The sequence below is a fragment of the Rana temporaria genome, chromosome 2, assembly GCF_905171775.1.
Source record: "Rana temporaria chromosome 2, aRanTem1.1, whole genome shotgun sequence".
NCBI classification, from domain to species: Eukaryota; Metazoa; Chordata; class Amphibia; order Anura; family Ranidae; genus Rana; species Rana temporaria.
The window spans coordinates 434,506,289-434,521,395 of NC_053490.1; the positions used below are offsets into that span (position 1 = coordinate 434,506,289).

General features: G+C 43.6%; 1 protein-coding gene across 1 annotated transcript; it reads left to right on the forward strand.

The window, feature by feature from the left end:
- The first annotated feature begins 1,412 nt into the window (after positions 1–1,412).
- On the forward strand, positions 1,413–14,307 carry SEBOX (SEBOX homeobox). The gene is made up of 3 exons (XM_040339675.1): positions 1,413–1,664; positions 7,566–7,765; positions 13,345–14,307. Exons 1-3 carry the CDS (start codon positions 1,550–1,552, stop codon positions 13,891–13,893), a joined length of 864 nt encoding a protein of 287 aa, XP_040195609.1. The 5' UTR covers positions 1,413–1,549; the 3' UTR covers positions 13,894–14,307.
- Positions 14,308–15,107: the final 800 nt, after the last annotated feature.

Here is a 15,107-nt window from a genome sequence, read left to right on the forward strand (position 1 = left end):
CCTACAAAAAAAAGTGCATGAAGCATGAAAAGTATGCATGTAAAAATGTGCTACAAAAACGCACTGCGAAAGGCATCATTATCATGTAGCAGTAGTGTAGACTTATAGTTAGATTCAGGTAGGGGGCTGCATCTTTAGGGCGGCATAGCGTATCGTATTTACGCTATGCCGCCTTAAGTCAGAGAGGCAAGTACTGTATACACAAAACACTTGCCTCCTAACTTACGGCGGCGTAGCGTAAATGGGGCCGGCGTAAGCGCGCCTAATTCAAATGAGGATGGGGGGGCGTGTTTTATGGAAATGATTGGTGACCTGACGTGATTGACGTTTTTTACGAACGACGCTTGCGCCGTCCATTTACATATCCCAGTGTGCATTGCTCCAAAGTATGCCGCAAGGACGTATTGGTTTTGACGTGAACGTAAATGACGTCCAGCCCCATTCACGGACGACTTACGCAAACAACGTAACATTTTAAAATTTCGACGTGGGAACAACAGCCATACTTAACATTGGCTAGGCCAGCTATTTGTTGGAATAACTTTATGCCGGAAAACGCCTTACGTAAACGGCGTATCTTTACTGCGACGGGCGCACGTACATTCGTGAATCGGCGTATCTAGTCATTTACATATTCTACGCCGAACTCAACGGAAGCGGCACCTAGCGGCCAGCGGAAAAATTGCACCCTAAGATACGACGGCATAGGAGACTTACACCGCTCGTATCTTAGCCTAATTTAAGCGTATCTGGTTTCCAGAATACGCTTAAATTTGCGACGGCGTAGATCCAGAGTTACGACGGCGTATCTACTGATACGCCAGCGTAACTGTCTGTGAATCTGGCTATTAGACTTAAACTCATCATTGCCCCTAGCGACCGCTGTAGGGGTAACCCCTCACAACCCTGGTTGAGAAATTCTGCCTTATACCCCGTACACATGATCAGAATTTCCAAAGGAAAGGGTCAGACGGACTTTTCCATCGAAAATTCCAGCCGTGTGTATGCCCCATCGGATTATTAACATTGGAAATTCCTCAGAATGTTCTCTTTTACTCTTTTTACTCTCTTTTGCCGGAATTCCAATGCGATTTTGGTCGGACAAAGGTCCGATCGTGTGTATGGGGCATTAGATTGTAAGCTCCTTGAGGGCAGGGACTGATGTGACTGTACACTATATAAAAAATCTGCGTGTAAATTGTCGATGTTCTATAAATGGATGTAATAAATAAATGTATACACAAGCTTTCATTCATATGAATGGAGTTCCTCTCCTATTTCCTTCTTTTATCTCCCTTTGGTGATGCTGAGTCTGGAGGTGGGGGGACGGGGACGTAGCCCCCTCTTCCTGTGTCAGGAAATCTTGAGCAGTGTGACACTGGAAGAAAGTGGATTGCAAGAGATGCAGCATCTGAAGAGTGAGCAGGTGTCAGACATTGTGTATTGTCATCTGATCAAAGGGGGGCCAGCCAGGACAGGGCACATGAAAAGCAGCAGGTGAGGTGGAGCCTGAGGGCTGCCAGGGGAGGGGGCATTGCTGGGCTATAAGATGTCTCTACACAGCAGGGCACAGGTACAGGACAGCCTGATGGAGAATATTATCAGATCCGTCTTCTTCTCTGCCAGGGACCAGCCACTGTGGGCTCATCATGTGCCAACCACTGGTAAGAAGGGGGGATGAATGTGGGCACTGATCAGATGGAAAAGCCTTTATTACTAATATTACACGTGTGCATTATATATGTGATCACCTTTCTATAAGGAAAGGGGCTCATTTACAGAAATAGCCTGTGGAATTTTTTTATTTTTTTTATTTTAATGTGTAATTCCCATAAACCTAGGTAAATACTTGACATGGACCCTGACTATGTTTTATACAGTATATTGCCCCTGAACCTAAAGGTTAAACAATGGGAATATGTCTCTATGTCAGTAATTTTTAGTTACAAAGGCAATAGGAATTGATTGTCGGGTAGTTCAGGCACAAGGCAATGCACTATGACATTTTAATTGAATTGCATTTACCAATATGTGCTTTATTAGTATAAGGAGAATTTAAAAAAAAAAATTAAATAAGGGAGGTATGTATCAACACACAGAGTGGTGCTGCGGATACATTGAGATAGTATATGTGCCGCGTCCTAATGTAATTAGAAAAATGCAGAAAGTACAAGGGGCTAGTAATGGACTTTACAGGCACGATAGTAAAACAGGGGTATAATCAAAAAATATAAAAGTTTATTTAATACAATTAGCATAAAAAAGTTCAAAAAGAACTGGACATGGCAAAATACTTAGGCAGCATTCTGGCAACTAACAAAACAAAACAAACAACCAAAAAAGGATATATATATATATGTTCCATTATTCCTTTTTTGGTTGTTTGTTTTGTTCTGTTAGTTGCCAGAATGCTGCCTAAGGGGTAGATTCACAAAGGAGATACGACGGCGTATTTCCAGATACGCCGTTGTATCTCTGAGTCTGGCCGGTCGTATCTATGTGCCTGATTCATAGAATCAGTTACGCATAGATTTATATTATATCCGACCGGCGTAAGTCTCTTACGCCGTCGGATCGTAACTGCATATTTACGCTGGCCGCTAGGGGCGTGTACGCTGATTTACGCCTAGAATATGTAAATCAGCTAGATACGCGAATTCACGTACGCACGCCCGGCCGACGCAGTACAGTTACGCCATTTACGTTAGGCTTTTCCCAGCGTAAAGTTACCCCTGCTATATGAGGCGTATATGCGGCGTACCAATGTTAAGTATGGCCGTCGTTCCCCCGTTGAATTTTGAAAAATTTACGTTGTTTGCGTAATTCGTCCGTGAATGGGGCTGGACGTCATTTACGTTCACGTCGAAACCAATACGTCCTTGCGGCGTACTTTGGAGCAATGCACACTGGGAGATTCCACGGACGGCGCATGCGCCGTTCGTGAAAAACGTCAATCACGTCGGGTCATGGTTAATTTACATAACACACGCCCACCTCTTCACAATTTGAATTAGGCGGGCTTACGCCGGCCTATTTACGCTACGCCGCAACTTTCTTTTGAGAATACGGCACTTGCCTGTAAGAGTTGCGGAGGGGTAACGTAAATAGGATACGTTACGCCCGCACAAAGATACGCCATTCTACGTGAATCTACCCCTAAGTATTTTGCCATGTCCAGTTCTTTTTGAACTTTTTTATGCTAATTGTATTAAATAAACATTTATATTTTTTGATTATATCCCTGTTTTACTACCGTGCCTCTAAAGTCCATTTAAAAAAAAAATAGCTCAAAGTTAGATTTTAGTTTATTAACCCCCCTGACGGTAAACCCGAGCGTGACTCGGGGTTGGTTTTCAATGCTAAGATCGGTATCCCCGAGTGACGCTCGGGGTGGACGTGCAGCGGCGCGGCTTACCTTTCGCTGGATCCACAGGCTAGTTACTTACCTTGTCCCTGGATCCAGCGATGCCACCCCGCTGTGTGAGCGAGCGGGACCTCCTCGCTCGATTCACAGTGTCCCCGTGTGCCGCCGATCTCCGTTCCCTGCAACGTTACGACGCACGGGGGCGGAGAACGGCGCCAAATTCAAAAAAGTAAACAAACACTTTACATACAGTATACTGTAATCTTATAGATTACAGTACTGTATGTAAAAAATACACACCCCCCTTGTCCCTAGTGGTCTGCCCAGTGTCCTACATGTACTTTTATATAATAAAAACTGTTCTTTCTGCCTGCAAACTGTAGATTGTCCATAGCAACCAAAAGTGTCCCTTTATGTCAAAAATGGTTTTAGATCAGCTAGAAAACAGCGATAATAAATTATAATCACTTGCAGAAATGTGCGATAGCGATTTGCGGGGAAATTCGTCATAAAAAAAAAATAATAATGACAGCGACAATTCTGCAACTGCAAATTTCAGTGATTTTGAGTTGATTACATTATTGAATAATTTTTATTATAATTATATTATTATTTGTTATAATTATTTATTATATTATAATTTTGTTTTAAAAAAAAAATCATACCCGGGATGCCTACAAGACTCTTGCTTGGTCAGATTTAAGTGAGTTATTTCTAAAAATTACAGGCCTACAGTATAAAACGCCAAATTTCCTTGCAAAATAATTGTACCGCTTTTGGTACGTAATTCCAGACAGAATCATACCGCCAGGGAGGTTAAAGTCAAATTGGTGATAATCATTACAATGCTGTTTTAATTCAGACATTTTAGACTATGGGTTAGATTTACTAAAACTGGTGCACACAAAATCTGCTGAAGCTGTGCATGGCAGCCAATCAGCTTCTATTTCAGCTTGTTCAATGTAGCTTTGCCAATAAAATCTGGAAGCTGATTGGACTAGATTTTGCACTTTAGTAAATAACCCCCATTGCATATTGTGCATAACAACCAAGATACAAATTTGACACCCCAGCAGTGCCTGCAGTTGTTGTGCATATAGAGGCTGCATGCTTCAGTCCAGTGCAATAAAATGTCTAAAAAAACTTCTTATATCTTTGGGAAAAAATCAGTAGACCTCCATAAGTTGCCCATATGTTTCCCCTAGAATGATCTTGAATTAATAAATATAGATTTCCTACATGCTGAAAAATCTCTGCTAGCGATAAGAACGTCTGAGGCTCACATGTTTATTTGAAGTGTAGCTAAACGGAAAAACAAACATGTAATATATTGTAGCTTATCAGTCCTTTGATGTGGTGGCTGCATTAGTTTTCTAAAATCAGGCGTTTTTTTTTCTTCTTTTTTTTCACCTGGTGATCCTGCCAGGAGTCCTGTCTTAAAACATACCGTACCTCTCGACTTTCTGAGATGAGAAAGAGGGACATCTTTTATTGTAAAGTATGTAGGCAAAGGACACATTCTTGCAATGCAGTTATGTGGGCCATTTTGGAATTGATATGCAAAAAAATATTGGTTAAAGCTAGGGCCCTTTCACACGTACGGACCGTATGTCCGCATTTTCATCTGTCCGTTTGCGGATGAAAACGGGACATACATGGGTCCCTATGTGATTACGGGTGTCAGCGGATGAACATCCGCTGACACCCGTAATTTGTCCGCCTCCGCAAAGATCCGCATTTGCAGACGGAAGAAATCCTATTTTTCTTCCGTCTGCCGGATCGGATGAACACGGACATACGGTCCGTGTTCGTCCGATCCCCCCATGGAGGAGCAGTGTTGTCACCCTATGCTAAGGCGACCAGATTTATAATATAAAATCCGGGGACATATTTTTTTTTTTACTAGTAATGGCGCCAATCAGTGACTCTCTGTCTGTTGCCGCCGCCGTCCGCCTCGGAGCCTTTCAAGTCTAAGGGCCCTTTCACACGGGACGGACGAACGGACCGTTTTTTACAAGTCCGTTTACGGACTTGTAATGTATCCCTATGGGATTGTGGACGTTAGCGGATGATGCATCCGCTAACGTCCGTTACGATCCGCCTCCGCAAAGATCCGTTTTTTCAGACGGAAGAAAACCCTATTTTTCTTCCATCTGGCGGAAAGGATCGGATGAATATGGACACACGGTCCGTATTCATCCGATTCCCCATAGGGGAGAGCGGAGGAAAGACAGGGCGGTCTCTGCACAGTGTGCGGGGACCGCCCTGTCCGCGGACAGCTCAGCAGGGATTTACGGATGATCCCCGCTGAGCCGACGGACACACACGGGGCGGATCAATACGGATCCGCTCTGTGTGAAAGGGCCCTTACTCTCTGGGCCCCGGTTACTACTTGGTGGGGAGCAGAGGAAGATCACTCTGCCAGGGAAGGCAAGGAGATAAGCAGGCAGGCGACTGGCCGGGACTTGAGTCAAGGCAGAAGAACATGGGAGCGAAGCTGAATGGGCATACACCCGAAACTGAAGAAATATTCCATCCGCTCCGACCAGCACATGATCGTCAGAAAGGGGCTCAGATAATGGAACAAAAATAGACCACCCCTAAGCTAGTAGGAGCGGCAGAGCGGGGTGTGTAATTCAGATTTGTTTTTATTAATTTTGCACCGACTGTCTTTCAAATTGCCCTAGCCCCTGTTCAAATCCAATCTGGGGACAAAACTGGGGACAGACTTGGTCCGGGAACAGTGTCCTCAATCCAGGGACTGTCCCCTGAAACCGGGGATGTCTGGTCACCCTACCCTATGCTGCTCTTCTGATTTGGACTACAAATACCTCCACGTGATATGGGGAGGTTTATTGTAGTTCACAGATGATGGCTGGGAAAGGGGATAACATTGTTTGAGATTTGAGTACAGCACACAAGACGTATAAAAGAAAATGTAAGGCACAACAGGTAATTTTCTGTACTTAAAGGAAATATACTCAGCCTGAAATAAGAAAACGAATGTAGCCGCCATCACATCTAAAGATTGGTAAGCTGCAATGTATTACATTTTTTGTCATGGGTTTGGATATTCATTAAACTGACGCTGCCTGATTACTGCAAACAATGCAAAACAAAATGCTAGCAGTATTGGCAAAATTCAAGCAGTAAGGCTGGCCATAGATCATGCAATTTTCTTTGAAGGAAAGAAAATCGCTCATTTCCCCTATGAAGACAGTTAGTGTTAATGAGGGAGTGCTTCCCTCTGCGCTAATTTATTTTAGCCACCAGCAGTAATTATATGGAAAAAAAAAAACATAGGCTGGTTGTACTGAAGTTGATTGTTAAGCCTCATACACACGATCGGATTTTCTGACAAGAATTGTTTGATGACAGGATGCTGTCGGATAATCCGACTGTTTGTATGCTCCATCGGACAATTGTTGTCGGAATTCCGATGTGAGTTTGGTCGAACAAAGGTCCGATTGTGTGTACAGGGCTTTAGAGTTCAGCTTTCCTTAAAGCGGGAGTTCACCCGAAAAACTATTTTTAACATTAGATTGATGCTCATTTTGTCAAGGGGAATCGGGTGTTTTTTTTTTAAATCGAAGCAGTACTTACCGTTTTAGAGATAGATCTTCTCCGCCGCTTCCGGGTATGGTCTTCGGGACTGGGCGTTCCTATTTGATTGACAGGCTTCCGACAGGCTTCCGACAGTCGCATACATCGCGCCACGAGTAGCCGAAAGAAGCCGAACGTCGGTGCGGCTCTATACGGCGCCTGCGCACCGACGTTCGGCTACTTTCGGAAAATCGTGACGCGATGTATGTGACTGTCGGAAGCCTGTCAATCAAATAGGAACGCCCAGTCCCGCAGCCCATACCCGGAAGCGGCGGAGAAGATCTATCTCTAAAACGGTAAGTACTGCTTCGATTTTAAAAAAAACACCCGATTCCCCTTCACAAAACGAGCCTCAATCTAATGTTAAAAATTAAGTTTTTGGGTGAACCTCCACTTTAATCTGACTAAATACTGTAACCTGTTAAAAAGCCGTGTGTCTAATTGGTTACTATGAGAATCTACACATTTTAAGGATCTTCTATTGTAATAGATTAATATAATTGTAATAATATTACTACAACAAAGCCCAAATATAATTAATTCGAGTGCAGTGTTTAGAGGAAATGATACTGACTTTTATATGGTAATTTTTCCCAAGGTGACACATTTCAAGGAAAACAAAAGGAAGTAGGATCTGTGGTAAATGGGACTCCCAGCCAGAGGAAGCGTAAGAGAACTTTATATAGTAAATGGCAGCAGATGGAGCTGGAGAGTGTGTTTGAATTAATCTCCTATCCAGACATCAGCACCCGAGAACAGCTAGCCAAGATCATCCGACTGCCGGAGTCTAAAGTACAGGTAAAGTCAATGACATCCGTGAATACAGCAACTAACATGAACAACTACTAGAGCAGTACTACAGTAACTAACATGTATTGTACAACTGCTGGGACATAAATAATGTAATTAATATGTTACATAGTTAGTCAGGCTGAAAAAAGACACAAGTCCATCGAGTTCAACCAAGAGAAACAAAGACAAACATACAATCCCATATACACAATCCTATACCCACAGTTGATCCAGAGAAAGGCAAACAAATTACAGCAAAGCATGATCCAATTTGCTCCAGCAGTGGAAAAATCCCTTCCTAATCCCCAGAGAGGCAATTGGATATTCCCTGGATCAACTTTACCTATACAGTACATCATAGGCGTGCGCAAGGGGTGTGCCTGGGCACACCCTAATCCAGGGGTTGGCAACCTGTCAATGGGGGGCAGGTGACAGATAGACCACAATACTTCCTTGCCAACCCCCAGAATATGGACAGGAGTAGGGATGGACTGGCCATTGGGACTACAGGGAGTTTCCCGGTGGGCCGTTGGCTCAGTGGGCCGACTTCAGTGACAGCGGACCGCCGCTCCCCTCCACTCCTCTGTCTCTCCCTTCCTGCAGCGCTCACTTCCTCTTCCTCCCCGCAGAGCTCACCTGGGGGGAACAGAGAAGCAGGGGAAGGACCAGAGGAGCAGGGTAGATGACAGAGGAGCATGGGGTAGGGGACAGACAGCTGACTCAACAGCTATGGCCAGGGAGTTTCTCACTTCTGCCTAATCTTGTCCCATAAGGGGGGGCACCAAACTGATTCTTTGCCCTGGGTTAAATAATGTCCAACTTGCCCACTGGTACTGCCTATAAGAGTACCAGTACCAGCCGTTCTACTCTAATAAAGTAGAATCGCTAGTGGCTAGTGAAGGGGAGAGAGGGGGCTTGGGTGGCCTGGGGGGGTGCGGGAGTTGTCCGGCCGCCATGGGAGAGACCTGTCAAAGTGGGCCAGTCTGGATGAAGTCCAGGGCCAAATTTTTGTCCCAGTGCAGCCCTGGACAGGAGATGAGGTGGGGGTGGAATTTAGTGGAACTGGTCTGTATTTTCCTCCTGCAGCAGCTGAAAGTACTCTTCTCCTCCTCTCCCTTTTGTCAACATTCAGCTGCCACAGCAGGAAAATATAGGGGATCGGTACTAATATATGCCACACCTCCTTTCTCTGTTCCTGGTGCCCAGGTCCCCCATGTGCTCTCTGGCCCTCTCTTCCTTCCATTGTTTCAGGATGGAGAGCAGGGGAGAGGCTGGTAAATACTGTATGTCAGACACATATGTGTTGGAGCTTTGGGGTGCACATCCTAATGCTATAGCCTGCGCACACCTATGCTATACATGTTAGTACCCGGTTATCTTATGTACATTTAGGAAAAAATCCAGGCCTTTTTTAAAGAAAGCTACTGAGCTGAGCTTGCCAGAACCACCTCTGGAGGGAGTCTTTTTCACATTTTCACAACTCTTAAGCCCTGTACACATGATCGGATATCTAATGGAATCTTATCTGATGTATTTTTTCGTCGGATATCCGATGAAGCTGACTTTCATCAGTCTTTCCTACACACCATCGGTCAAAAATCGTGTCCAAACGCGGTGACGTAAAACACTACAACGTGCTGAGAAAAATGCTTCCGAGCATGCGGCGACTTGATTCTGAGCATGCATGGATTTTTGACCGATGGACTTCCACACAGATGATCGTTTTTTTATCCATAGGAAAAATTTAAAACATGTTCTATTTTTTTTCACCGATGGAAAACAAACCGATGGGGCCCACACACGATCGGTTTGTCCGATGAAAACGGTCCGTTTTCATCAGACAAACCTATTGTGAGTACAGGGCTTTACTGTGAAGAAACCTTTCTGTATTTATATATTAACCACTTCAATAACAGGAACTCCCTCCCCCCCCCCCCCCCCCCTTCCTGCCCAAGCCAATTTTCAGCTTTCAGCTCTGTTGCAATTTAAATGACAATTGTGCAGTTATGCTACACTGTGCCCAAATTTTATCATTTTATTCCCACAAATAGAGCTTTCTTTTAGTGGTATTTGATCACTGCTGGGGTTATTTTTTGCGCAACAAAAAAAAATATGTTTTTTTGTGTTTCTGTCATAAAATTTTGTAAATAAATGTTTTCTCCCTCACTGATGGGCACTGATGAGGTGGCACAGATGAGGTGGCACTGATGGGCACTTAAAGATGGCACCGGTATGCAGCACTGATGGGGACTGAAAGGCTGCACTGATGGACACTGATAGATGGCACTGATGGGCATCACTGATAAGGAGGCACTGGCAGGCATTATTACTGGGTACTGACTGGCACCATTTGTGGGCACTGATTGGCATCGATTTTGGGCACAGATTGGCATCCCTGGCGGTCATGGGTGGCATACCTGTTGATCATCAGGTGGCAATCCCTGGTGGCATCCCTGGTGGTCTGAAGTGGGCATCCTTGGGGGGGCTGCACTGATAATCAATCAGCGCAGACCTCCCTGTCAGGAGAGTAGACGATCTTTTCCTGTTTACATCATGTTCAACTGTGATTGGACACATCTTATCATGTGGTAAAGAGCCTCAGTTAGCCACCAATCGCCGCTCTGTGCGCCCCCACAGGCGCGCGCCGGCTGTTATCCTGAAAGATGTCATATGATGTCCAATCGGGAAATCAGAACCACCGCCTGGCCGTCATTCTGCTATAGGCCGAGTGAGAAGTGGTTAAATCTCTTATATATTTGTACATGTTGACCATTTCTCCCCTTAATCTCCTCTTTTCAAGAGTGAATAAATTAAGTTCCTCTAATCTTTCCTCATAGCTGAGCTCCTCCATGCCTCTTATCAGTTTGGTTTCTCTGGAGTCCATACCTCTCTTAATACAAGAAACCTCATTTGCCACATAGTTGCCCATAGTATGTACAACAACTTGGACACTAATACTGTAACAAACATGTACAACTACTAGGAAACTAACACAGCAACCAACATGTACAACTACTGGGACAGTAATGCGGCAACCAACATGTACAACTACTAGTACACACAGGCGTGCGCAGCCGATTGTATTAGGGTGTGCACCTCAAAGCTCCAACGCATATGCGTGTGTGACATACTTACCGGCCTCTTTCCCGCTCTCCATCCTAAAACAATGGGGGACCCGTGCAGCAGAAAGAGGGACAGGAGGGGTGGTGGGAGTGTCATATATTGGTATCGATCTTCTGTATTTTACTCCTTTTGGCAGCTGAATGTCGGCGAGAGGGAGGAGGAGAAGCCTACTTTTAGCTGCTGCAGGAGGAAAATACAGATCGGTTCCACTAAATCAGGGGTCTCAAACTGGCGGCCCTCCAGCTGTTGTGAAACTACAAGTCCCAGGAGGCATTGCAAGGCTGACAGTTACAAGTATGACTCCCACAGGTAGAGGCATGATGGGACTTATAGTTTCGCAAAAGCTGGTGGGCTGTCAATTTGAGACCCTTGCACTAAATTTCCCTCCCCCAGCCGCCTCTTCTGTCCAGGTTCTTGGGGTTGGCAAGAAAAGATAGCCGTCACCTGCCATCTATAGTCGGGTAGCCCACAATTGACAGGTTGCCTACCCAAGAACAAGGGTGTGCCCAGGCACACCTGACACACCCCTTGCGCACGCCTATGCTAGCACACTAATACAATAACTAACGTACAACTACTAGAACACTATTTCAGCAATTAACATGTACAACTACTAGAACAGTACTACAGCAACTAACATGTACAACTACTAGGACACTAATGCAGCAACTAACATGTAAAACTACCGGGACACAAATACAGCAACTAACATGTACAACTACTAGGACACTATTTTAGCAACCAACATGTATAACTACATGTACAACTACAGGGACACTAATACAGTAACTAACATGTACAACTACTAGGACACAAATACAGCAACTAACATGTACAACTATCTAGGGCACTAATACAGTAACTAACAAGTACAACTACAAGGACACCAATACAGCAATGAACACATACAACAACTATGGCACTAATACACAACTAACACATACAACAACTAAGACAATAATACATTTACTAACATGTACAATTACTATGGCACTAATACAGCAACTACCATGTACAATTACCATGGCACTAATACAGCTGCTAATATGTACAGCTACTATGACACTAAGGCTGCATTCACACCTTTGCGTAGGCGATTTGCGGCGTTTTGTACCAAGATTTGACGCGACAAATCGTTTTTAACCATGGTTTTGTATAGGTCATTGTCGGCTATGGAAAACGCCGAAGCAGCCCGATACGCGCAAAAAACAAAGGGTCCGGGACTTGTTTCAGTTTCAGGCGTTCGGCGTTTCGGCGTTCGGCGTGGAGATGTGAACCATCTCCATAGACAATGTTATTTTTCCCCTCCAGCGTATTGTAGCGTCGCGCTTCAGGCGACAAAACTCCTAGGTGTGAATGCAGCCTAATAAAGCAATAACACTTCTATACGCAGACTGTCTGGAGATGGGTTATTAAAAGGTAGTGTACTGAGTGTTTAGAAGGAGGAAACATACTATAGCTAAAAAGAGGACATTTAAATGTGTCATATATTTCAGTATGTTTTAACTCATCATTTTAATATGGCAGACTATGGGATGAACTGTGTGCAAATAAAGCTTAAAAAAAAAACTGTATGTGACAGTTAGTACTAGTAGCGCTGATTTGTTTATGTGTTTATGAGTTACAAGGTATTTACTAGAGAAAATTAATATTTCTCATCTCCCATTCTGTTATACATTATTTACATACATACAAATCTATACCTTGTGGCCCGGATTCAGAAAGGAGATACGACGGCGTATCTCTGGATACGCTGTTGTATCTCTGAGTGCGGGCCGTCGTATTTATGCGCATAGCTTACCCTAAGATCCGACCGGTGTAAGTGTCTTACGCCGTCATATCTTAGGCTGCATATTTACGCTGGCCGCTAGGTGGCGCTTCCATATATTTCCGCGAGGAATATGCTAATTAGGTATTTACGCCTATTCAGAAACTACGTCCGTCGGCGCATTTTTTTACGTCGTTTACGTTAGGCTTTTTCCGGCGTAAAGTTACCCCTGCTATATGAGGCGTAGCTAATGTTAAGTATGGACGTCGTTCCTGCGTCGAGTTTTGAAAATTTTACGTCGTTTGCGTAAGTCGTTCGAGAATAGGGCTGTACGTAAGTTACGTTCACGTCTAAAGCAATGTCGAATTGCGGCATAGTTTCGAGCATGCGCACTGGGATTTTTTCACGGACGGCGCATGCGCCGTTCGTAAAATACCTCAAATACGTGGGGTCACAGTGAATTTACATAAAACACGCCCGCATCATCCCCATTTGAATTAGGCGGGCTTACGCCGACACACATACGTTACGCCGCCGTAACTAAGGGCGCGAGTTCTTTCTGCATACGGAACTTGCGCCCTAAGTTACGGCGGCGTACCGTATCTGAGATATGTTACGCCGCGCCGACAGATACTGCAATGTATCTGAATCCGGCCCTTTATCTTTTACTAAAGTGGCTTTTCCCCATTTACAGGTTTGGTTCCAGAACCGCAGAGCTCGGAAAAATAAGAGTGGCAAGTTGGACAAGACACTTTATCGGAAAGGTTCATCGTTTCGTCCTCCTCATCTTTGTCTGAAATCAATGTCACCATCACATAACTACAGTCAAAGAGATCCCCTGGTTACCATGACCTTCCAGCCAAACCAGCCTAGACCTTATGGGCATGATGATCAACAGGTACCTGGAGTTCAGCAGTCTGGGTTCCCCTCACTCCTACAGACATCTCCACCCATTTCCCAGCAATACTCAGCAGAAGAGACCTATAACTGTGCCTATGAACAGCAGGAGTCTCAGTGGCAAAATTTGACCATGAGTGGCATGAATCCAGGGTATGGCTGTGAGGCCACTTTGTATGGCACTCAACTGATGGACTTCGGGCAATGCACAACTTCCTCTCTTGGGCCATCATATTGGGAGTTATTTCCTCACACTGTGAATGCAAACAGATCACAGACCTCTCTAGGATACATCTCAGATGTAATTTACAATGCCGCCATAATTACTAATTTAGGCGATTTTTAGCTCAGTCTGCTTACCCATAATACAAATAGACATTTGCAGTAGGAGGACTAATATTCCCTGTATTTTTAGATTTGTTCTTTTTGGACAGTTGGACTTATGAAACAATGGAAAACTTGAATATTGGTTTCTAGTAGTAGTAGCAAATCCTGCAGATATTGCTGAATATTTTTGGAAACACAAATCGTAATGTGTTTCATTTACTACCACAAGATTTCCCATGACCTGCATAAAAACTTTTCCTAAACAACATTAATAATGATCAGCTTGTGAACCCAGACACTGTTGTGAATAGATGTCAAAACCATCCTGAAGTTTGATCATTTTTAATTTCTTACAAAGTAAATGAGCTTTCAGGCTTTGTTGCCATCTGTTTATTTTTTCTAATAATAAAAAACGAATAGAAAACTCAATTAAACAAAGTAAAAATAATGTTTTCAAATGTTTTTTAATAAATTAGTTTTACCAGTTTAGATGTGGCTATTTTTTTTTTTCTTCCATCTGTTGGAATGTTTGTTAACCTCCCTGGCGGTATGATTCTTTCAGAAAAAACATGCTGAAAGCGGTACAATTATTTGCAAGGAAATTTGGCGTTTTATACTGTAGGTCTGTAATTTTTAGGAATAACTCACTTAAATCTGACCAAACAAGAGTCTAGTAGGCATCCCGGGTATGACATTTTTTTAAAAACTAAATTATAAATTATAATATAATAAATAATTATAAATAATTATAACAAATAATAATATAATTCTAATAAAAATTATTCAATAATGTAATCAACTCAAAATCACTGAAATTTGCTGAGTTGCAGAATTGTTGCTGTCATTATTATTTTTTTTTTATGACGAATTTCCCCGCAAATCGCTATCGCACAAGTGATTATAATTTATTATCGCTGTTTTCTAGCTGATCTAAAACCATTTTTGACATAAAGGGACACTTTTGGTTGCTATGGACAATCTACAGTTTGCAGGCAGAAAAAAAGGTTTTTATTATACAAAAGAACATGCAGGGCACTGGGCAGACCACTAGGGACAAGGGGGGTGTGTATTTTTTACATACAGTACTGTAATCTATAAGATTACAGTACACTGTATGTATAGTGTTTGTTTACTTTTTTGAATTTGGCGCCGATCTCCGCTCCTGTGCATCGTAACGTCGCAGGGAACGGAGATCGACGGCACAGGAGGACGCTGTGTGAATCGAGCGAGGTC

What these genes read in the sequence shown, in the direction of transcription:
- SEBOX (XM_040339675.1), top strand. Translation starts at nt 1,550, where the DNA reads ATGTCTCTACACAGCAGGGCACAGGTACAGGACAGCCTGATGGAGAAT. An exon ending in TCATCATGTGCCAACCACTG is followed by an intron (nt 1,665 to 7,565) that starts GTAAGAAGGGGG and finishes ATTTTTCCCAAG; the next exon opens with GTGACACATTTCAAGGAAAA. An exon ending in TGCCGGAGTCTAAAGTACAG is followed by an intron (nt 7,766 to 13,344) that starts GTAAAGTCAATG and finishes CCCCATTTACAG; the next exon opens with GTTTGGTTCCAGAACCGCAG.